Source organism: Hypomesus transpacificus, chromosome 1 (assembly GCF_021917145.1).
Source record: "Hypomesus transpacificus isolate Combined female chromosome 1, fHypTra1, whole genome shotgun sequence".
In the NCBI taxonomy this organism is placed as follows: Eukaryota; Metazoa; Chordata; class Actinopteri; order Osmeriformes; family Osmeridae; genus Hypomesus; species Hypomesus transpacificus.
The window spans coordinates 1,157,366-1,182,981 of record NC_061060.1 but is presented as its reverse complement, the minus strand read 5'-3'; the positions used below and the strand labels follow the sequence as shown (position 1 = coordinate 1,182,981).

Sequence of the window (25,616 nt, the reverse complement as noted above, 5' to 3'; positions counted from 1 at the left end):
TCATGCTGTTCAGGTCATTTCCAATGGACTCAATTGTTACAAACCAGTTTGATGATGTCACAATGTTCCTTTCATTAACAATGGACTCCATTGTTACGAATCTGTTTGATAATGTCATAAGGACATTTTTCCTCCCATTTTTATGCTTCTGAATGTTGATTCTCTATAACACAAAGGAGGTCACATTTACTGTCATCATAATGTGAATGAGTTGCCTGGTTCTTGCTTGTAGATTACAGTCATATGTAATCATTTAATTTAACATACCTAATTTACAATATATAATATACATAATTCATACTCATTTAATGTAATATGTCAACACTGAAATTGGAGAGATTGATTTAAAGCCTTCATGTGAATCATCTTGCTACGTACGTAAGATTTTCATCATCACAGACTTGATCAGAACAAACGTGTTTTTATTGGAATAAGACTCAACACTATTCAGACCATTTTTAGCTTCTAAGTATTATTATCAACTTAGAAAAACGTTTTTACAAAAACACATGATGAAATGTAATTCTCTCCTTTGACCTGAAAATACATTCATCATATAGTAAAACAGCAGCATCTTATCACTGGATGCTACTTTGAGATATGATCCTATATGCCCTCATTTAGACAGCAGATTGGTTGCCTGCTCGGCTTCCCAGGTAGCGAGAGGAGATCCTGGTAGCTTCCCCCACCACCTCCCCTGTGGTCGTCCAGATCCTGTGGAGATCAGGAGTAGAGGGGATGTTTCAACAGATCAATACACCTTAGTGGATTTCCTATATTAACCCTCTGAGATTCTACCATCTGTGACATATATAGGCTGAGCATATAAGTCACTTCTGGGTGGGCTTCTATCCAATAAGTCGCTGGGCTGAGATATGGCTTCTTTGTCTAGGAATGGTTTCCACTATATTGCTTATACTACGGTTGGTAATTCACTTTTATATCCCCAAGGGCAAGTCAGACAGGGTTGTGTGAAAGAGTCAGGATTCTAGATGTGAACTAGACCACAGGTCTCATGTGCCTTATAGGTCTGGTAAACAAACTGCCTGGGATCTAATTCATTTTAAAATTCACAAGAGGACTAAACGTGTCTAATGACAAGCTGCAACTCCCACACCAGCCTCTAGGGGGCACTGTATAAAGCATGTCAGAGCACAGCAAGGATGTCATGGTCTTGTACAATTAGTGTGGAACCTGTTAATTTAAATAAGTACACGTAAGTTTATATACAGTTAAAATAGTAACTAAAACAACTTTTTCATTACTACCTTTAAATACAAACCTAAAAAGCTATTGCAAAATGGGTGAGGAATCGTCAAATTCTATCTTCGACAAATATTGATTGTATTACGTATGTTGCTGTAGTTTTTTTTATTTTTTTGTGTCGATGCAAAACCCTAAAAGATGCTAGCCCTGATGTGAGATGCAATGTTTGAGAAGTCTGTTTTCCCTGTGTATCAGTGACAGGATGTCAGAAAGGAGCAGAGTCAAACAGAGTAAAGACCTTCCAGCAGTTGACAGCAGAAAAGAAAACATTCTAGGACGCCACAGACAGTGTACACTGCAGACAGCGTGACGGCAGACAGTGTAAACTAAAGGTGTCTGAACATGATTAGTCACATCATGGGCTGAGCTTTGGTATGATTGGGTTAACATGAAAAGACATGTTAAATATTTTGGGTTGGTGTTCGAAACGCAAATGGATCAGAGTTTTGGAAGAGGCATAATCCTCACAGGTATGGAAGTATGGATCTGGCCTTTGATTTGTAACTGTGGAATTAGGAAGTTGTCATCTAAATGTACTGGCACGTGCTTGTCAGAGATGGGGTAAGGAAGTTCTGTTTAGATATTGTTACACCGTTAGTTATGTTTTATGGTCATGCAGAAGCTGGTAAGAATCACAGACTCGTGTGAACGTAATTCTTGAACGTAATCATTTTCTGTAATGCTGTCTTGTGTACCCATAAGAACTTAAGCGATGAGTTACTGCATAGACCTTGTGCTCAAAGCAACAAACCTCAATTGAACCCTTAACATGAGACACATATAATTAACCTGTTTATTAATTCGATTTATGGAACTATCTTTTTTGTTTGGCTGTTGCAGGAATATTAATTATTTCGTGCAAATCCTTTGGACACACTCAACGGTAAAACTAGCGTGCCTGGAGTGTAGAAATGGATTTGAACTGAAAACATCTAAGATGTGTGTTTTCTCTCCCTGCTTTCATTTGACTTCAAAGAACAGGAAGTGTATGAGTCATGAAGTTTCCCCTCCGTTATCTGCTTTCACACGCTCCGCATCGCCTGCGACCAGAAACGTGCTGCTTGCGGTATGGGGAGCTGCACACACACGTGCACATACACCCTCAATTATGAGCACACATACAGTACACTCACACACACACACTTACACACACATACAAACACCTCATTAGCACACACACATGCATGAACACACGCACACACTCACAGAACCATCAATGGCCCGAGAAGAATACACGTTATGGTTAGAGGATTGTTTGCATTATCTATGATTTGTATTATGACATATCTAGAATTTTTGGACCAATCAGTGAAAAGAAAAACTTTAAGCAGGTTGTGGTGCTTACGTGGAAACTCATATCACATTTCTGTGTATAGAAGTTGTTGTACTCAACAACAAGAAAACTTACTGTGATCTAACCTCCCCGTTAACTGAGACAGAACATAATCAATTCCTGAAATTGTTCAAAAAGGAGCAGATTTTTTTTTTTTTTTTTATAATATTTTGCCAGAGGAATCTGTGGAGGAGTGTAGGAGTATGTCTTGTTAAAGGGTGTGTGTGTGTGTGTGTGGGGGGGGGGGGGGGGGGGTCTCTAGCTGTAGGTGAGGGTGAGAATGTGTGAGGTCAGCCCATGTAACCTCGTGCTGCAGCCTCTGTGCTGTGATTGGTCCATGGCCAAACCCCCCACTGACCACAAGAGGTATGGTCAAACTCAGCAAAGGATAAACCGTGTTTTGTTATCCACTGCAACACCTTCTACACTTCTTTTGCCTCCGTGTTGAACCGTGATTTTTAACCAGCAATTCTCTTTTTTCAGAAATGCTAATAGTTTAAACAGTTTTCCATTCCGTTTTTTAAATGAAACTACTTTTTTTTCACAACTTTTCCCTTTCAAATTGTATTGATACCAAAGACATAACCAACCATCAGCTTTCCATTAGTTGTAATGGATGTTTTAACATGTTTTAACATTTTAACGATGCAACAGCTGCACTGATCAAGGGATCCCTCTTGGCCTACAACAATATTGAGCAATGCGTAATTTAGCCTACACAAAACTAACAACATTGCGCTATGCTACCATCACGGAACCAATAATTACAATGGTGGCATTGATTATGACATCATTTCAACACTTAATTAGTTTACATTGAATTTCAACACACACAAACCCAACCCCGCGTGTATTCCACACACTTGCTAGTTCTCTTGTTTCACGTGAGCCAAACAAATAAATTTTCAATTCAATGTAGCATTATACGCCATTTCCCTAGTTTGGAAATGTTGTTACATACACATAGTAAATTGTAGGTTTAATAAATAAAAAAGTTAAATATGTTTGTTGGTCATATGTGGGGATAATCTCCATTCAATTAAAATGCAAGATCCATAACTGCATTGTGTAGTGGAAACCTATGTACCAAAACAGATCTGTTGGGTTTCATTATTATCAAACAGTTTATGTAGTTTAAAATCATACAACCAAGGGTATAACAAAATAGATTCCACCACTAAACCGTCTCACGTTTGGCGCATCATGACAGGAATATTGATTCCGTATTAATTATTCTCTTTAGAAGTTAGACACTCTCGCTTTTGTCACGCTTTTTTAAAAATAGTGTATTATAATAAGTAAGAACATTTATTAATGAAGCAAAAGTTATGCAAATAGGAAGGAGATGATAGTAGTTTAAGGATTATTGTGAGATGAGCTCTTGGAATAACAAAGGCTTCCTATATAGCACGAGTTCAGTTTACTCTTGGATGAATGTCCCCCTCGCGAGGGACAGACTTTTCACCTCAAGCAAGACAAATCAACTGAGGCCCTTCACAGTTATCTCGAGCTTCTAGCATGGGCCTATAGCATGTGCATTTACAGGAGGCAGGGGCTATTAGTGTCATTTTATAAACGAATAATGTAGGCTAATAGGTGGAAAAGGTCATCAAGAAGAATACAGTTTTTACTAGACATTGACCAACTAAAAGTTCAAGCGCTGTAGTAAAAAATGTAGGTCACAAAATCTGCTCTTAAAATATTGTTATTGAACTTTTAAATATATTTCTTACCTTGTTGCAGGCAGTCCATACGGGAGGGTAGCTGTAGTCTGACGTCTTGAGCGGTTTCTTGGCGAATGACACAGAAAACTTGACTCTCCCCTGGTTTCAGCCCCCAGATGTTGATTGGGATGTGTATTGAGTCGCAGACTGCGTATTTGCCCTCCTGTCAGAACGCGTACCCGTCAGCCTATTATTGCTTCAAGTTACCAGGGGCTGAAATTGATAATTTACGTCCTTTGCATTTTTGTGAAAAACTTGAGTTCTTGCTGAAAATACTTACAATACATTTCCGAGGTCTCCTCCATTTCTCATTTGGGTTCCCTATGACTCTGCTCGTTGAAAACCACAAGGATCCATAGTAGGTATTTGTATAAAACAATCAATAATTTGTCACCCCATGTATAAACAAGATATTACTGTTAGGTCTACTGCACATTATAACGTGGGCAAAACACCCGATGTAGGGCTTTTTTGCCACAAGATACAGTAGACTATTTTGGTCCAAAAAACAAAGATAGTTTACCTGAAACAGATGCATTCAATTGAAGTATTCCGATGCATAAATCGACCGTCGTGCCAAGAGTTTAGATGTGGATTGACTTGCTGAGGTAGCCTTTCCATTTTTCATCTGCACCCTTAAATTAGCTCTGCCCTGCAGCCATGAGATCACGTACCCGCCTCCTCCATCTCCAAGTCAAGCTACATACCCTTCAGTTATTTGTTTGTTTTAATTTATGAATCAAACTAAGCTAGACTGTAAATTCTGGACATGTCAGACTTTTATAAAAGCGCTCAAATAAATTAAACAATAAAAAAATATGTTGGGGGAAATATAACAATGTGATCGACGTTGTGAATAGTTAGGTTAATCAATCAAACGTTCTATTGTTAATGTTGGTGTTTTTATTTTAGCTTACAATTGTTTTAAGAAGCATTAGCTACATTTATTAAAACGTAATTTTCTTTAGTACTCTTGTTGACTGATATTAGCTCAAAAGTTCTTTTTTTCTTTCTTTGTGTTTTGTCTTCAATCAAAGTTGTATATAATGCTTCTCTTCAGACTAATCAACACAAAGGGGTATTTATTTAGCGTCCTGGAAATACATGCATTGGCCTTGTTGTTCTGCTGTTGTCCACGATCAGGCCTCGAGACTCTACAGCGCGTAAGGCTAACAAGCTCGCGCCTTTGTTGTGTGGTCCAATTCTTGTTTGTTGATTCCAGTGTTATTTCAAGCATCAATGATCACTCCACTTGGCTAAGAAGGCAGACATGTATTCAGCAGTTAATCTGCCGGGAAATCTTGCCTTCACCGGTCAGTGGACCTCTAGTCTCGTCTAGTGATTATGTGTATTGGATGCAGACACCTTTTCTTGACCTAGTAGTTAATACAGCCTCGGCTAATCGAACTGCAGTTCAGTTCTGTTGTTTGTATGCTTAGATCAGCACAAAAATGGCAAACAAAACTTTTTGAACAATATATTTACTTCCATTAAATAAAACACAATAGTTTATTTTTTTGATGTTGAAAAAAACGAAACAAGAGTCCGTACCAAATAGTATACACAGAAAAAAACCAATTCAATCTCGCAGGAACATTTGATGCGTCATTTAATACCCAGGATTGCTATTCTAAATCGTTGTTCACACAGACACTTAATAATAAATTTATATGTTAGAAACACACAACTAGTGCGTTTAGTATGTACATTCCCTTGTTTGCAAGCAAAACATTATTCATTTTAGGGGTTTCCACATGCGTTGTTAAATTGAACTTTGAGAGGAAAGGAGAGCTATAGCATTCGCTTCTATAAACTGGAGAAGATATTTAGATATGTACAACCTTTGAGTCCAAATGTGAAACTTCAAAATAAACAAGCTTATAGGAAACAAAGTATCCTGTATTCTGCACTAGCCGACGCAGAACAAAATATTCATCAGGTAAAAACGTCTAATTACTTCCGTTGAAGTTTGAAACTCCATGGCTGAGTTCGGCCCGTTTCAGTGGTTTAGTCTTCTAGTGCCCTTTTGGAAGAAAAAAAAGAAGAAAGAAAGAGTAGTGTCTCGTTCCGGTGACTAGGGATTTGTGTTTTCTCAGGAATTAGACTGGTCTATCCACTGCGTATTGGCAGGCACTCAGATTAGAGGCCGGGTTCTGAACACTGGCATATCCAAAACTCGAGTGCTGCTTAGCTTTCAGTCTCAGGCTAGCCAGACTGGAGTTACAAGTGTCCCTGTACACATAAGGAGGGGTCGGCGGGGCGTAGGGGCAGGCCGACGTGGGAACTCCCGAATTCAGAGAGGGATTGCTGAGGTTGTTCAAGTTATTGAGGCTGTTGAGGCTCGAGCCGGGTACACCGGTGACTGCGGACGGTACCATGCTGGAGGTCATACTCATGGAGGAGATAGAGTTAGGAGGGGAGAACATCGTTTGCGATGACAAAGGGTTGACGTTCATGGAATTGAAAAAAGGAAAACTTTTGGTGGACAAAGAGGCCGAAGTTAGCCCTTTGGCGGCCCAATTGTTGTATGTGTAGCTGGGATACATGTCGTCGTAGGGCTGCATTAGTCCGTTGAACTGAGGACCAAAGCCGTTCTTGCATAGCTCGGCTTGTTGATTCCTTTCCCTTTTCCTCCATTTTGCGCGCCGGTTCTTGAACCACACCTACAACAAAGGATATGTTATATTAGTACTTCGCTTGGAATTTAAATGTGAGACATAAGCTTTGCATCGGTGTTAAACAGACTTGCGCAATTCAGTATATTAGCCTACCGTTAATGTTTTTTTTTAATGATATCGTGTTACATTAATTATTTCGCAATGTAAATCAAATAACATACAAGTGTTGTATGAATCATTCCGACAAATATATAATTTGGTTTATCGCTACCGTAGGCTATATGACTATTCCTTTGGTTTGCTTTATCTTCATAATTGGCAAAAGTTCCTTATTATAACGTATATTTTTGTTATGGCATCATAGCTAGGGTGTCGTAACCTACGCCAGAGTCTCTTTCTCATGCAGCGCTATCTGTTTTGGTTTCTGTAGAATCTCAATACACATCCAGACTAGCCTAACTGTCATTTGAACATCTTAATGTGGTGTCGGATGTGTATTCCTCCGCCAGCTTAGACAATCACGGTGACCTTAATTACACAACACGGGTGACAAACGTAAAATACAAGCTTTGCACCTCTTTCACACCAATGTAGTGACACGATTGGTATCTGTCAGCGACTAAAGTCAATATCCCCAACAGTTAACGTCTTTATTAGGCCGTTATTAGTCGTTCCGCTAAAAGTAACTACATGCTAATTAATTTCTAAAGTTAAGAACGTAGTTAGCGTCTTTACTTTCATATTTTAAAGCTAGGCATAGGAAAAGTGTAGGCACATTACCACGTCCTAAAAGTGCATAATTGTCATATTTCAACTCAGTAGCCTAATTAGTAGGCTAAATTACAGCGAAAGACTGTGTAGATGTTTTTACTTTTAGTAACCTAAAAGTCAAATTGCTTGATTAGAAAAATTGTTCAAACGATTTCTTGATTATTTATTTATTCCAAATTGTTTAGCTTCAACTTTGTTGAATGACTTTTTAGGCTGTGCGTAATCATGCGCAAAGTTAGTGCGTAATACATACAATTTTTTATTTTTTTTTACAAGACTGACACAAATCACCTCAAATTATAGACATAAATGGTGTTTGTATATTCCCTGGGGCTTACCCTGACGCGGGCCTCTGTGAGGTTGGTCCAAACAGCTATCTCCTCTCTTGTGGACATGTCCGGATAGCGATTTCGCTGGAACGTGGCCTCGAGCTCCTGCAACTGCTGGCTGGTGAAGTGAGTCCTCTGCCGCCTCTGTCGCTTCTTTTTAGGGTCATCTGAAGAGTCGTCATTTTTACTCTGGCCTTTTTCTTTCTCTGTGGGGAATAAACAAGAGGTTCAGTCAAACAGTTTAGTTTAACTCTAGCTCGAAGTATTCTCGGTGGTATCTTAATCAAAACTAAATTTAGATTTGATTGGAATTAAACAAATCTTAACACTGATACTGGTGTAAACAATAGGCTACCTATATATAAATGCATAATAAGAGTTAAAGCTACCGATACATGAGCTGCTTTCTTAGTTTCATTTAGTATTTAATTTTAGTTGAACTTTAGTTTAGTTTTTGCAAAGCATACACATGGTGTAGCCTATACCATACAGCCTTAAATTCAATCCAGATTATATTTATTGTCACACACAATTGAAGAAAGAAAACATGTTAACACAGGCTTACATTTTACAGTCCGATTATGTCTTAATTTATAGAAAACATGATCTCTCAAGAGTGAAACAAACGTCAAGCGCTGCCTCCCAAGCAGCTGCCAAATTAATATCACGCAAACAATAGGTGGCCCCCCATCAATGTGAAATGCTCCTTATATTTGCAGCACTGCAATATTACAACTTTCTTCGCCTCAAACTCTTTGCGGGTATGAATGAGGTAGCCATCTTTTGTTTGATGTTAACATTAGAATGTCCGTCTTTCTCCGCAACGCATCACTCGATCCTATCTGCACCGATAGAGCTTACCTACAGACTCTGGACTGGAGGTGTCCGATACAGTATGCACTTCTGACCGGTGTTTGGAGTCCACAGACCGCTGCAAGGGCTGCAGGCTAGAAGCCATTGCAAGTGCCGTGTGGTGCGTGGACGCGAGTTTATTCCCGGACAAGTGGTGGTGGTGATGGTCCAAATTCAGTGGATCCCTCATAGAGTTCATCGATAGGAAAGCACTGTCAGACGCGATTATGTTCCCTCAGTGGAACCAAAAAAAAAAAGAAAACCACACAAAAGAAAACACGTCCGTTGGATTCGAAAGGGAATCGGCGGTGTCAAGATTTACAGTAGTGCGATTCCTATTGCATTTAAGTTGACAACCACCTTTGAATAAACGGATTAAAATGTCTTAGAAGAATCCCATTATTCGCAAATCGCAGGCAAACAAAAGCGTTTTTTAGACTGAAGAAAGAGAAGATTTATATCTTGCTCTGATACTGCTAGCTGCGCTGAGTATCAGAGTGACAAGGACAGGTAGGCGATATTAGATCCAGGAGTATACACACACTACACAGCTCGCTCTTCATTTCAGCTGCGCCCTGGCTGTCCAACTGTGCCTCTCTGTAGACTTTGACGTCACCAAGCACCCTCCCATATTCTGACAGGTCATCAATGTGGACATGACGGTTTGCATAGCCAACCGGCGCCCAGAGAAATAAGACACGTATTTCTGGCAGTGTGTTTGTGCAGGGTTGGTGCTTATTTTTCTTCCAAATAAAAGCATGTAAAGAGAGATGAGACGCATGCTGTGCCCTAGACGCGCCGGAGCATCGCTTTGCTGCACCCAGAGACAAAGAAAAAGATAATAATATGGTCTACTTTGATGTTAACGTTTTTACCGGGGTCTGGTTGCGCAGTAGACACCCTAATTGTGTTCTGTACGCTATTTAGGGGCGATTGTACGATCAGACCTTTAGGGGTGCTCAGCCCCCAATGAGAATGTGACATGAATACTGTCAGTGCCTTGCAAAAGTGCTAAACCCCCTTGCTAATAAATCCCTAATTGCACTGGATAACAATTAATTCATTTATGTATTATTATGCAAAATATTTAATGAATGACTGAAAAAACTAGGGATGTCCCTTTCTTCATGACCAACCAGCATCAAATGATAATAAACAATAATAATATTTTTGTTTTGTTTTAGGGGTGCTGAGATGAAATTTTTAGACCCTAAAAAGGGTCTAAAATCGCCACTGACGCTATTGCCAGGGAAACTTGGTTCACCCTATTGCAAAATTACTCCAATGTACGCTGATCATTACAGTCATCTTTAAATAACTGGTATTCCAACATCATGATATATCGGGAAAAAACACCTTTGGGGAGGATGTCTATTACGCACAGGCGGCAGATCATTTCTAATAATACCCGTTCCTGTTGAGACATTTACATTTAGTCATTTAGCAGCACTTGCAGTAAGTACAGGGACATTCCCCCCGAGGCAAGTAGGGTGAAGTCCCTTGCCCAAGGACACAGCGTCATTTTTGCACAGCCGGGATTCGAACGTGTATGTCAGCCATCTGACAAACACATACACAAAAATATGAAAAAATTACTATGAAGCAAAGTCATTCTTTTGATTGTCAGACCGTGCATACACGTAGTCCTAACAAATATAACATATAAGCACAATAAAGAGGTACGACAGTGGCTTTTCTTTGACCAAAGACTTTCATTCATGAGGCCTCTCAATGCTTATGTCAGGGTAGCGCTGCGTTACACCCCTCCGTGGTTCTGACTGATCCCACTTGTACTAGTTTTAATCTGATAAGACTCTCATTTGCCTAAGAATTTTGAAGAGGGACTTTAAATGAGTTTGAGCTGATCTCATTGAATTGTCAGTAATTCCCACTAGATCAAGGCGCGTAAACGCTAAGTAAACATTCGTTCTACCAGACTATTTTTTCACCTTAGTTAACCCTGATTGTCGGTAACACGCGGACAGGTAAAACATATTTAGTTTTATCAATAACGCCTACTGGACATAATCCAATAGAACAGAAAACGAAGCGAGATGGGTTTGATGCTTGCCATCCAGTAAAAAGGAAAAACAGGTATATCGACAGTTCTAACAAATATCAAGCCAACCAACAACACCTAGCCTATATTTTAAATAGGCCTAATATAACGGCACTGTTTATCCCAGCTAAGTAAACGGAAGAATAAACATTCAAACATGAGCATTGTTACTTTCTCTCCTCCGACACATGGCGCTACTAACAAGTTAAAATGTAGCCTAATCCAGTGAAAGCACTTGATATCCACCTCATTTGCAGTCGGGTAGGGGGGCGATGAACCGAGGCGGAAGAGACAAAAACCAATGGCATGGTTATTACCTCCCTGTTTTGTGTATTTAGTTCCAATATTACATTCATGTATCGGTTAATAATAAAATAGCATTTAGTCGACATTATGACTTACGCGCATCATCTCCACTCGGCCATATCAGTTATATAAATCCCTTTACTACACCGTGAGAGGTCAAAGTGAGGTGCTTAAAGGGGTGAAGGGTTCTGTCTGTTATTGAGACGTCAACCTACCTCACTGTTTACATACAGACAATACAACTAATTAGCTAACACATGAAAATGACTCGCTGTTATTTTTGTGTGTGATAATTAACAAAACTACAGCCTTATATCTTAATGAATTCATTATTACTCGGCCATGCATGTTGTGGTGCTTATGAGAGCAGCCATGCACATTATCCTTTTGTGGGCTGCATTGCACACAAGTCTGGAGACTGTTGATTGCTCACTTCTTGATTCAAGTAATACTAGACCTACAGTGGATTAACCATTCCCTCTTCATTTGACAATTTATGCGCTATCTCTATTTTGCAGATAATGCGCGCTATACCATAGAGGGCCATTAATTAGTAATTCAGTCAATATAGGTGTTGACGACAAGGCTTTTTACATAGGATTAAGAGGACATCAGATTCCTCCATTAGTATATTCCTCCTCACGAATAGGCTTTCATTATACATTTCGTTTTCCCTGGAGTCAATCTATCCTGCATATATTATCTGGTGTAAAAGAGTTGTATGAAGATCGCCAATAATCTGGGCGCTCGAGTGTCTACTCATTCCGGTGTCTACGTTCGCAAGCCTCGTTAAGTCATCATTGCATACCTCGTATAATTATGTGTCTATTTATCTTGTTATTGTTAATCAATGGAAGATCACAAATTGTCCCTGCTCGGTACAGCTGCCCTCTTACTCCGATAAATCGTTTCTATATGAGCTAAAGTATGAATTATTGGTAATTCGTTTAGACTAAACAAGATTAGGTTGTTCTTGACAACTAGGAATGGAATCAACCTCCGAACTTCCGGTCGTATTATTGCCGGGCGGATTTTAATAGAGCTTGAATATTTCCTTGTAAGAATTTAAACTGTCTGCATAATTTAGTCCAAAGATGACAATTAATACAATTCTGCTATCTAAGGCGTATACATTCGCACATTTTAAAATAGATTTTAGTCCTTTAGAAGTCTTGCACCAGTTGCTTCTGTCATGTCAAATGAAATGCACTCATAACAAAGAAGAGTATCAACTATTTAACAAAAATAGCTTGGAAATAATTGTACCCCACATACAATTTAGGCTACTACTAATATAGTAGTCTGTTAGATCGTCTACCGTGCGTCAAGGACTTCACACAAGGAACATCTAAAACATGAATTAATGCACCATTTCCAGCCTAACGTGTTCTCCTGCACTTCCATGACCAACAGCTAGGTGTCACTCCAAGACAGGGAACGTCGCCCCTCCTGCCACACAGACACGCGTAAGAGAAGCGAGGGCTCTGGGACAGCGGGCCTGTTAATCTGACCTGTTCTGACTGGCAGAGAGAGAGAGAGCAAGAGAGAGAGCAAGAGAGAGAGAACGAGAGAGAGAGCGAGAGACCTTCGCTACTCAAGAGGCCCATTAAAGCCTACTCGCAGTCTAGGTAACATGTAGGTTTAATGACGATCAGAATTAATTAATTCTGGCCATGCTGATGACACCATAATATTTGCTCACATACTCACCTAATTGTGCACAAGTTGACGCAAGTTTACGGCAGTGGGATTCCATTATCAGATTTTTGAAAACTGCCTCTGAAAAGAAAAAGAAGTCTGATTTAGTAACACAATCAAATGGGCTATGCTCCTTCAGCGATCATTTATTTTCACCTTACTGAATTTTTTCTCTCTCGAACAGCTAGCCTATACAGATGCTTAGCCTATACAGATGCGTAGACGAGACCCAATCAGAACCCTAAACTATTCAACTAGTTAAAAAAAATTAAATAATCGCCAATATTTATCTTTTCCTTATTCCTTAAATTCCTTCAATTAAATGCCAGCCTATACAACAGTGTTTCTGAAAACATTTTTTTAGCTTTTTGTTTTGAAGCTTTTCTAACCAATACGAAAGGAGGTCCAATACATGGCAGCACACACAGACAAACACACACACAGCCACAATCAAGGTATGTGACCGTGATGTGTTTGCGCCAAGCTGCAGCAGTTCGGCTGCTGGAATATGAGTGATTCTGCAGTGAAATCACGGGATTAGTGTCTGATTGAGATGTCTGTCGGTGTAATATTACAAAATTCATTATCGCAGCTCTAAACTAACTCGATATGAAGTAACACAGATGGGATTTTATTAGTCAAGGCTTCCGCTGTTTGCTTATGATAATTCAAGATGGGAGAAATTTGCATGCAATCATGCTGTTAACCGTTTTCCCTCATTCTTCCTCTCTCTAGACGCAGCCCCTATGCACGAGAAACTGCTACTCACACACCTGCGCTCTACATCTGCGATTTTATTCAAAGAAGGGAGACATTTGAGGTTAATTTCTACATGGTGTATACCTGGGTAACCCTGGTAGTAGTGGGGCAGAGTATCGGGTATCCCACAGCAAAATTAAATATCGGGTTTCAGACTAGAAGGTGCAAGGTTATTGTCTGTCCCTCGTGTTATCTAATCAGGAGCTGTAATGAGATTTCATTCAATACAACCTTTCCACCTAGCTCAGTTTTAACGCGTCTGAAGCAAATCACACTGGCAATATATTTAAATCTAATTTAACGACAATGTTTACGCATTGGCCTGAATAATAAAAAAGAAGGATGGGAGAACACGCCTAAAATACATCAAAAGGAGCCTGTGCTGTTTTATGCAGTTATTTAAAAAATAAGCAAGGAAATTGCCTAAACTCTTGCCAAGCCATTGCCTACCTTTCAACAGTATTTTAAACAAATGTAGCCTAGTGGCATACAACGAAGATAAATAAACATGTTATTATTAATTTCGTCCAAAGCTTAACGGAAATGGTTGTCAATTCTAATAATGATTGTCGATCCAAATAATAACAACCAAAAGGCCTAATGCTTAGTCTCGTTTTTTGCGATTGGTGTTACAGTTCAATAGCTAGTCAAAAACAAGAATAAATCAACTATTATAAATGTATTATTTCTAGGGTGAGCGATTTATGGTGATATTATCAATAATAAAATATTACGCCTATTTAGAAGGCCACAACTAGGCTACTACTATAAAATATAGGCCTAAAACAGCAACAATAATAATAACAAAAATAAAGAATCATTAGTGATATGAATAATTAAATCAAAGCAATTCATATTAATTATAAAGTATTAAAAAATACTGTAGTCACTGTTCAAATAGGCCTATAATCATTGCATGCTTATATAGGCTACATAATAGGCTAGTTTAGCTACTTTCAGGAATTATATAATCAACTCAAAAGAAACTTCCAAGACATGGATCTCTTTATTTTTTTTGCATAGTATTACCCCCAGTCAACGTCAAAACATCACAACCAAGTCTTAAATTAGCTGATACATTTGTATTGAGCAATAATATAATTTCATAGCGGTTTCAAGGTTTTGTTTCGTAAACACAGCGTACAGTGGTAAGATAAGTTTTTATTTGAACTAAATGTAGTCTGCAGCGAGTTTCGGTCTGTACATTTTTTTATACACCCACGTTTTTTGTGTTAGCCTAATTATAGCACGGGACAATGAAACCGATTCAATTCAGTTTCCCTCCAGTGCTAACGATACAGCATTATCAACCTCCTTGTAAGGTGAAACCTGCCACGATCTCACTTATCATGTCCCTTTAAATTACTGCGGTGGTGATGAAATTCACATCAGACTTTCACAGATTACGCCGAAAAAGCTAACCCGAGGTGGAACGAATTCCTTCACTTGCATTGACTCACATTTCGGTTAAAAGTGGCCCCCGGACTTACCAGTTGGCTAGTAGGACAGCAGCGTTTAATCACTCTTCTCTCTTGTTTTGTTTTTGCCTGATAAATATGTAAAGTCCACAGCAACGGTATGCGCTGGCTTTGGTATATGAAGTAAAGACGGGAAACTAACGGTCCAAGATATAAAAGTTATGTCCGCCTTTCGAAGAAACAGTTATCAACGTCGCGTATCCACTTATCTGATCAAAAATCTGACGCCAAGCGTAAGATTGTGTCATACGCGCGTTAGGATACCTATACAAAGCAATTAGAAGTAGCCTAGCCAAGCAGACGCGGTCTCTTCAGTAGGTGATTCTCTCTCCTTGGTTCGTCCTCAGTTTCAACAACTTTTTTCTCCAGACAGACACTCCAAGAGTGGCGCATTTTTTTCTCCCTCTCGAGCTTTGAGAAGGAGCGTGTGGTTGTGTCTGCGTGAGGGTGTGTGTGCGTTCAGTGGGTGTGTTTGTGTATGTCTGTGTATGTCCGTGCACATGAAGACAGTGTAAACTTAGAAGCTCTCAACTTACAACAATAAAAATAGAGTAATAAATATAAGAGTATAACATAACAAATGGCTTTAGTCATGACTCATTGAATGACATTATATTTAAGTGTTTGTGATTTGAATACAGGCAATGCTATTGCTTTGTGATTACTTTCCTATTAAAGTACCAGTATCTTTCAATCACAATTAAACTCTTTGAGGCCCTCTAATAAAAATATACCGATCACAGGTGCAGTTCTACGGGCGTCTGAGGAGCCATTGCTTGTAAAAAGGGCTATACAAATAAAATGTGAGTCGATGTGGTCTCTCCAACCATGCTCACAGTAACCTGTGCTGTAATGTAATTTACAATTAACACAATAAATAGGCAATTAGTTTATAATTACATAAGTAACTGGCCAAACTACTACCGTTGAAAAACGGCTACATCAAAAATGAAGTAAACTCTTCTTGCATCCACACAGTATCAAATTTAACACAAAGCCTAATTGTTTAGCATTTAATAGGCTACATGTATTTAAAACTACAATTTCAAAAAGACCACGATTTTGCAGTTTTTTGTGTTTTTTTTAAAGTGATATGGCCAGTTTTGAAAATCTCAGTTAATGCGCAGATGAAGTGAACAGCTGGCTAAGATGCAAATGGTCTTTATAGATCCGTAAAATACGGACTGATTTTCCATTCGCATCTTAAGTGAGCCAAGCAGCCCGGACGTGGGCCTACGTTTCACGTGCCTAATCCTTCTTTTACATTTTCAGTCATACTCCCATTAAACAAGTAATTAATGCACACAACCACATGGGAATTTCGTGGCGATGAAGCACTGAAGCAAAACACGAAGCCGACAAAGGGCCGTGTTCTTATACAGACCCCTCCAATGTAGTGAGGTTACAGGCGGAATCGGTTTACATTTTAAACACATTTGTGGGGAAAACAAATCCTAGATGCATGCAAGATGCATGCAGGCACAGTTTAATGGCACATTTCAAAGATGCCAATACTATCTTTATAAGGCTTTTTTTGGTGCAAGTTGGTGTTGCTAGGCAAACGGTTAAATAGGTTTAGTCGTTTAATAGGCTATAGGATAACTGCTGTTTTTAAGAGCCCCATCGCACAGTCTATATTTGTATGTCATAGGTCGGAAAAAATGTAGGCAGAGTACAAACATGCAGGCTTATAGTTACAAATATACAAGCAACCTAAATAATTAATTGAGAGAAAATTCAAGTTCTGTAACGCTTTGAAGGATATCATCCCTACATTGTCTGAAGATGACCTGTATACTGTGATTAGTATCTCCCCGGACTGCAAGGGTGCATAATTTGAAACCCACATCGCTATTCCGACAGCAACCTTGCATGCACGCCTTTGGCACACCGCGCCCCTGCTGTCATACCACAGAGGGGAAAAGGCGGCGTATTGAGATAGTACACGCTCCTACCTTCATCTAGAGAATAAAAAAGAGAGTCTTCTTTTTCTCACGAAGAAAGGTGCAAAGGAATGCCTGAAGTTCAGTAAAGGCTGGCGGGTATGAAATCTTTTGCCTCGAGGGCAAACCGACGGCTTCTTTTCATTTCAAGCACTTATCGATTCGCTGTTGTCATCTTTGGCGACGCCGAAGGACACTTGAAAGAATTTCTGATGGGTCTGTGATGTGAGAAAGGAGGTGACCTGACTACGCGCGCTCTGCAGACTCTTAACTAGCACATCAACCCCTTTGCACACATTAAGCTGCCGACAGCAATACAGTTGGACATTCAAACTTTACTTGTGCATACTCAATAGGAGTTTGTAACATCCTCTCCCTTTCATGTACATTAGCATGCATCCCTTTACCTTACAAGCCTAGGCAATCTGACGTACCCAATATAGATCCAAATTCGGTCTCGATTCAGTTGAATTGACAAAGTTCTGGCTTTTTACATTGCCATATTTCATGCGTTTACTGCAGTTTACACTGTATACAATTCCAATGTTTGGGGTGTGATCTTTCTATTTAATATCCTTAAAGTCCCAGCAGAATATAAAATATTAAATTGAACCACATTAAATCTTGAGGTATTTCTATGACTACTCACGACAGTTGACAGAGTGTGTACACAAGATAGACGTTCTTGCCGCATCACACAGTGCTTGTTACATTTGCATTACACGCATGAGCTGTTACATCTGTTGCTTTGCATCTATGACCAAACAAATAACTTTTTTCACAAATAGATTTTGATCTATTGACAACTTACAATTTCTGGCTCATGGTCTCCTCTCACTTTTGACAGAAGAATAGTTTAAATAGGTTTCTATTCAGCTTTCCAGTAAATCAGCAACGTTAATCTCTCACAATGTAATGTAAATGTAAACAAGATGATGTAACATAAATGGAAATACTTCTTTAAAAACAAAAGATACATTGCTTATTTTTAATGCACACATTTATAGTTTTTTTTCAATATTATATATATATATTTGTATTATTATATATATATTTATATTATATATACTATTATATATAAATTGTCACAAGGAATACATTAATGGACAATTAAATCAGATTCTAAAATTACATTCTAAATTCCCTACATTGTCACATCTCAAAACTAAGAGTTATGTTAGCTACCAGATTAAGGTCTCGCATACAATGACTCCCATTACCACTTTAGAATTACATTACAAAAAATTAAAAAAATAAATAAATAGGTATTCTAATCCAGTTTGTGGATTGTACCATCAACCATCAATTAGTAATGTAATGCAAAGAAAAGAAGTACATTATTCATTTACGTAAGAAACTGTTGAGTCATTCTCTGCCCTAGTCCCAAACCACAAGTGATTGTCGCCTAGTATTCTGTCTGGCCAGCGCAGTGTGACCATGCAATAAAATGTGGATTCAAATTGGTGTTTCCAAAGCCACAAATCTTTAAACAAATCATTTTATGTACTGCTAATAAGTTAGACAGAAATTAATGACTTGGAAGTCAGCTTTATTGTGGGTGTAACTTCTCTACTAGACAAGAACACAGAGAGAGAGACAGAGAGACACACACAGGGAGAGAGAGAGACAGAGAGACAGAGAGAGACAGAAAGAGAGAGAGAGAGACAGAAAGAGAGAGAGACAGAGAGAAGGAAAGAGAGACAGAGAGAGAGACACAGAGAGAGAGAAGCAGAGAGAGAGAGAGAGATACAGAGAGAGAAAGAAAGAGAGACAGAGACAGAGAGAGACAAAAAGAGAGAGAGACAGAAAGAAAGAGAGAGACAGAGGGAGAGAGAGACAGAGAAAGAGAGACATAGACAAAAAGAGAGAGAGACGGAAGAGGAGGTAAGAATAAGATATATATTTCTAGCTGCCACCAAACCCTCCTTAAATGAGAAAAAAAAGTCTTAGGGTTTTTCAATTGTTCAAGTAGCAATCTAGGTGTATTAATCACGGAAAGCTGCTTGTATATTCACCAAATTAAAAGGATGACTGTTGAACAGCTCTTGAGCTTGTTGAATGGCTTTTAAGATGATCCTTATTATTCTAGCTAAGAGAAAAGATGCTGGGAAGGGCAGAGAGACTGTACTTGTACGGCAACATGAGCTGAGGTTTCAGTCCTACAGAGGCCCCAGACACTGCTCCCAAGGCAGCCTCCTCTCTCTTCCCCTTCACAGGCTCAGCTAATGCAACGTATATTTAAAAAGTACTCGGCTGTTTGCCTCTGTGTTCTTTGTAATTATCCCATCCTTGAGTACCAAAGAAAATGAATCGCTGATGTCATGGTGGTTTTGGCCTTCTGCTGGTCTAATATTAATCTCATACATTCAGCTGCTTCAAATGCACAAGGATTAATTTTGAATTAAACTTTGGTCCACGTTTACAAGTGAACACATTAACTACAGTCATTTCTGGTCAGTTTTACAAGACAGACTGTAGTCCTTGTGACTTAAGACATGACATTGCTTTGGTAAAAATGATTTAAACTCGCCCTTTAAAAAGCAGACTAGTCTACACATTCAGACAGAATACTACGCACATCCAAAACTCGTAGATTCAGTCAGTCATATTAACCACACACACACAAACACACACACACACACTCTCGCGGATGTTGCTGTGATCTTAATTACAGGTGGAAGGGTTCCAATAAATTGCTGAAGCAGCCGCTGATCAATCGCACGCTAAATCAATGCAAAGCTGCCTCTAACTTGCTGAGGGGGGAAATCGGCAGAGAATGAAATTGGTGTAATAAAAGGACCACGATGCCTCGCTTCATCAATAACATGTTAAACAGATCAGCTACACAGCGTCTCCTCTGACCATGTACCCCAGGTGGAGACAGGGGGTGCAAAGGGAGGCAGCTTAGCTCTAATTGGTCTACAGCGGCTTGGAACGAGAGAGAGAGAGAGAGAGAGAGGAGGGGGAGAGAGAGAGAGAGGAGGGGGAGAGAGAGAGAGAGAGGAGGGGGAGAAGAAAGAGAAACAGAGAGAGGGGAGGTTTGATGGTGACAGAAACACTGAGGTGAATTTAGAATCTGAGAGGGGAGGTGGAGAGGAGGCCAAACAAAGAAAAACAGAACATCGCCGAGCTGTGAGATACTTGTCATACTGTACAGACATGCAGTTCGTCAACACAGACTGTCCTTTGGCGTTAAATTGTTAGAATTGTGAATTTCTAGTCCTCGATTACCTGCTGCGCTTATATGTGCACCTTTGTACATCACTGTGGATAAAAGCATCTGCTAAATGAATACAGGTAACTGGATCCTGACTGGGTTTAGTTTCTCTTCCACCATTACCTAGAAACTGTATGTGTGTACATAGCAGAGTAGAATAACAAACCAGGCAACTGGCTGAAGCCTGTTGGCCCTCAGTGATACACAGTGATAACCTGTCATGTTGACCCAGGCTCATCCTTGCTGCGGTCTCCTCTGACCAGTCACCTGACCAGTCACCTGACCAGTCACCTGACCAGTCACCTGACCAGTCACCTGACCAGTCACCTGACCAGTCACCTGACCAGTCACCTGACCAGTCACCTGACCAGTCACCTGACCAGTCACCTGACCGCGCTCATCTGTAAATATGAAACAGGAAACATGCCTTCTCTGTTTGCCTTTTCTTGATTTATTTCAAATGACAACGACCAATGACTGTGATTAAAGCACTGAATGCAGTTATTGTTGTGCTGGGGTCTAATGCTATATGGTCATAGCATCTGGGAATTAGGCACAGTTGGTGTTCTGTAATAACACAGTTAAGTGTTCTAACAACCTGATGGAGAAACAGACCAGGATAGACTTGTGGTATTTTCCTCAAGTCTACAACACAATGACTAAACTGACGGCTTGAGTTTCCTCTGGTGAAAGGTGCTTGTAGGTAGTGTGTGGTGTGTGTGTGTTGTGAGTGTCAAAGTCTGTGAATTTTGTGTGTGTGTTTGGGGGGGGAGGGTCGGGGGGGCTAATCCAGTCCCTGTGTGAAACTGTTGACATTTGTTCTTTTTTTTTCTTTATTATGTGACTGGGCCTGTTTTGCGCTGGATTAGCTACAAATCTCCCATGCAGCACATTCAGCATGCCACTAGTAGTTTAACTTCATTAATAATGGATGAAGAGAATGTAATCTGGGAGCAGGAGAGCAGAAGTGTTCGCGGGCCACAGAGGAGAGACAGAGGTACCGACTCACTGTAACACAACACAGACTCCTAAGAACGCTACCAATACCTGCCATCTATTCATTATTTCATTCATTTCTGGATCAATGCCATTGTCACGGTTTGTAATTTGTTTAGAATTCACAAAGATTGGGCTGTTAAGTGCCGCTGGGAGTGGGGAGGGGTGGGGTGGGGGACGGGGCGAGGGGGGAGGGAAGGTAATAGGGGGAGACTTTGGGAGTCTCGGCGGTGCATATCCCGGTGTCTTTCATTGATTGTGTTTACTCAAGCTGCTCATTGCCGACTATTAGGGAAGACAGAGACTGCTCCCTGCCCTGACAGCAGGATGGGAAGATTAGCTTGCCACGTCTTCGCAATCTCTGAACTGCCGTCGTTGTTTCATATCAACGGCACCGAAGCAGGGAAAGAACCGAGCCTCGTCAAAGCTTAACATTTAAAACTTCACATTTAAAACTTCTTCCTATAATTACGTTTTCCTGGGCTGTGTGTAGGTACTGTGTTGGTAGAATAATTGATTCTGTAGCTAGCCCTCTTGTGCTGGTGCTGGCTAGCGGCCCATCTACATAGATCCCTTATTGAGGTCTTTGTGCGGGTGATTCTGTGGGCGCCTGTGGGGTTCAAAGGGAGAGGGCTGTAATCCTGAGGAGAATCTACAACCACCATCTTTGGTAATGATGTCACATTCTGCCCTATTTGAATCGTTCACGGGAAAAGAGAAAAAAAGTGGACTTTGATCTTTTTCTAGAACGTTTCACAGTTGCTTTCTCTTTCTATCTTCTTTCGTGAACTTTGATGTAATGCTTAGCTTAGGTAGGATTCATTTGTTGTGTGATAATCACTACAATTGTCTGAATACCAAAACAATCATGCTCTCTCCCAGTGAAGATACACCTTCTGTCCTGAATCAAAATAACCAAACCTTGCAGCAATCTGACCGGAGAAGATTTTGCAAAGTGGAACATCGCATGTCTGACAGGGTCACTACTAGGCCTACTACCTTTTGATGTTTATAAACAGCTCTTGGGATTATCATTGCAGTATGCAGTGACACTGCTTGTGGCGAACACTACCAAATAATTGTGGACACCATGAAAGCTGACAGTCTGGTTTTAGCTGTCAATATGACGGCAAAGTTCGTACTTCCTCCATGGTTATACCAGAGATTTTTGTGACAGGCGTCAAAGCTTCTCCCAGCAATTATAGTGTTTCTTGGCACATAATTGGACGCATTTTGAAAAGTGAGGAGCTGTTGATGGAAGACTGCCATGTTCATTTAGGGAACGCTTCTACTGCCATGTTCCTTTAGAGAACGCTTCTACTGCCATGTTCCTTTAGAGAACGCTTCTTTTGATGGCCAAACTGCTCTTTAATTTGAACCTTTCAAACAGGGTCTCGGCTAGTTGACTTAGGCTTACTAAAACAAATGCCAACACCTTCGTAGCCTACTTGTTTCAATTTGAGGTCATAATTAAAAGTAATTAAATGTTTTAAATGACAACTTCACCTTAAAGTCCGACAATGAAAGGAGAATCAACATATTACATATCTGTATCCATTGTAGCTGCATTGTAGCTGCTTGCAGACGTCATTGTGTTGTTGTGGATGATGTAGGCGACACCAACAAGACAGCGTTGATATGTGAGGTGCTACATAGTTCTGAATAAAAGCTTAATGGGCTAAGCTTAGGTGATATCGTAATTCATTATAATGGCAGTTGCTTGTCTCGTAAATTTAGCTGAAAATAAAGTCCCCAAGTCTACCTTGGTGACTGACACCTTGGTTTACTGCTGCGTCAGTGACCTTGGCATGCTCGTCATGCTATAGAACGTAAATGGAGTTTCCATTGTAACACACTCCCCACACACACAGGTGCGGCAGCAGACACACACGCACACACCAGCGGACACAATCATAACGTATGTCAGTGTGTTTAGTGTGAGTCAGGTATCACTTAGAGGGGTGGACAAAATATAAATGTTGAATCCCTTCTTTATGTTTCACTGTGTTCAATCTAAGCAAAGTATTACCCCGTTGGACAGTTAGATACAGTAGATGATCGGGTAGTAAGAAAGCCTGTATTTAGTTCGCTCTCCGTGTAAAGATGTGATCAAACTGTCCTTCCCACGGAGGAGTGGCATGCTTGATGAGTCACACGACGCCACCTCCTCCTCCATATCTCACACCTTTACGTTCCTCTTTCTCAGTTATGCTTCAACATGCCAATAAATCACCTAACCCCCGTTAAGCAGATGACGGCTCCGTTTCCTGTTTGGGTATCTTCCTTAAGAGAGCCGCTCCAAAATGACACCCCGCAGCAATAACGCTGTCACGAGCTGGAGGTCTCTCTGGCGCTGGCCTCTGTGCGATGCGAGCGCTAACGCTGAGAGCTAAGTTACATCTGGGCCCCCTGGAGGGAGGGAAAGCTGGTCGACTCACGATAGCTAAGCTGTCGTTGGATGTCTTGTGCTTTCCGTGTGTGTGTGTGTGTGTGTGCGGGGCCTGGCTGCGTGTCAGTCAAGGCCACACGAGGCCTGCTCACATTCCCCTTCTCTGGGGTTACAATTAATTGCAGGGCTGTCACAAGTAATGTTTAGCTAACAGGAAACACACCGGCTTTGACATAAAATCCTACATCGCTGATAGATGTAATTAGAAGTGTTAAATCTTGTTCCAGGCTGTTTCATGCGCCCCCTCCCCTCCTGCCCTACCAGGACACAGACAAGGACACGTCAAAACAGGGACACAGGCAACTATGACATCCCTTCAACAGATGATCGTTACCGCCTCGATTCTGTGGAAGAAGCATGAGCTGTTCCTTGTCCTACACCTTACGAACACCACTTCAAAATATACTGTACGTACCAAAGTATATATTTACTGCTTTTTTTCCACAGGTACACCCTTGCATTTGTTTTAGGTTCATGTTGTTAAATTGTTTTATTGTAACTTGTTCAACTACATGCTCTTATGGTTCTTCCCTTCTTCTCTGCTAAATGAATAAATGTTCCCTTTGGGACTTATTTAGTTTTTAAAATGTATGCTTCATGTTTTGGCTACCCACAATGTTTGGGGCTATCTCGTTGTTATGATCAGTGACCTATGCATTTTTGTAAAGCTCTCTTATGGAAGTCGCTTTGGATGAAAGCGTCTGCTAAATGCATAAATGTAATGTACATGTACTGTAACTGTTTATGTATATATTTACATTATCTGTGTCCAATATGTTGGCTAGTTTATTTCAAATTAAACCTTTGACCAGGAAGTTTGAAGTGTTGAATAAAAGGAGGTTTTCTCAGAGGTAGAAGCTTGAGACGAGACAGAGTGGAGGGGAGCAGAGCTTTTCTCTGAGCTGATAGTGGCTGACTTGATATCTTATTAATACTGTACTTCCCTTCCCCTGTGATGACTCATTGTGCATGTGTGAGAGGGTCTCATCCAGGCCATGTTTGGCCCTCCTGTAGCTTTCTGGTGCGTCCCCTCTCCGATAACTGGAATTAATAGCGAACAACAAACGAATTTGATTATGGTTATTAATTGCAGTGTTATTGCATCCCATTCCATTTTGATTAGGCTGAACCGAAGCCCTCGAAAGCACCTTACGTCTCGACCACAGTTATCTGAAGTTCACAGTGATGTGGAGCGATCCCTGACCAAACACAAGGTCATGTTGCTGATATATGCACCTCCAGGGGTCTCCCGCTGGAAAGCCATCATGTCAGTGAACCAGACGATCCACGGTCAAACTAACATCATATCTGTTGCCTTACGCATCGCTGGGATACATTTCTTTCTTGTAAACTGGATTTGCACCGAGCAAACACTGTTTGAAGGAACTGTAACCTGAGCCAAAGATGTGGACTGAGTTTGGAAGCTGTATGTGTATAAATAGATAGTTCTTTGTTGTATGTATGCTAGGTGTATATTTACAGTGTATAGATAGTTGTATGTTTTATGTATGATAGATATATGTATGACAGATGCATGATCATTGCGTTTCTTGGGTCCTGTTGTAAGTAACCCCTTCAGGTGTGACTGGCGACGCATTCCTGGGCAAGATTGAAGTTGAACGGAACAAGAGTGTTGCCCAATGCTCGTATCTGGGCAGCACATGGACAGAATTCCAACATACCCGATCTTAACGTGACACATCAACAGATAACACAAACCATGTAGTGGCCCGGTGAGGGAGCAGACAGAACCTGACAAGACCTGGGTTCTCCAGGGGAGGGAAAGGCCTGGCATGTGTCGGGTTCTACTGCTAGCAC

The 25,616-nt window shown here is 40.3% G+C and overlaps 1 protein-coding gene and 1 long non-coding RNA gene across 4 annotated transcripts in view; one reads left to right on the top strand and one right to left on the bottom strand.

Annotated features, from left to right (window-relative positions):
- Positions 1 to 385: 385 nt before the first annotated feature.
- The window catches only part of pitx2 (paired-like homeodomain 2), a 41,920-nt gene continuing 16,689 nt past the window's right edge, over positions 386 to 25,616 (bottom strand). Inside the window, exons 2-7 of one of the 3 annotated variants that reach the window (XM_047023202.1) lie at positions 12,969 to 13,037; positions 8,051 to 8,247; positions 4,847 to 6,986; positions 4,604 to 4,652; positions 4,333 to 4,486; positions 386 to 714 (exon numbers count right to left, since the gene is read on the bottom strand). In XM_047023202.1, the coding sequence (XP_046879158.1) occupies positions 6,423 to 6,986; positions 8,051 to 8,247; positions 12,969 to 13,037 (830 nt within the window). In that variant the 3' untranslated portion in view covers positions 386 to 714; positions 4,333 to 4,486; positions 4,604 to 4,652; positions 4,847 to 6,422. Of the gene's footprint in view, positions 715 to 4,332; positions 4,487 to 4,603; positions 4,653 to 4,846; positions 6,987 to 8,050; positions 8,248 to 8,902; positions 9,776 to 12,968; positions 13,038 to 15,205; positions 15,615 to 25,616 lie in introns of those variants that run through there. The other 2 variants (XM_047023210.1, XM_047023193.1) reach the window with 2 other exon arrangements.
- On the top strand, positions 1,244 to 24,386 carry LOC124469740. The gene is made up of 3 exons (XR_006956330.1): positions 1,244 to 1,736; positions 2,243 to 2,332; positions 24,026 to 24,386. It is a non-coding gene; the product is annotated as an uncharacterized LOC124469740 (long non-coding RNA).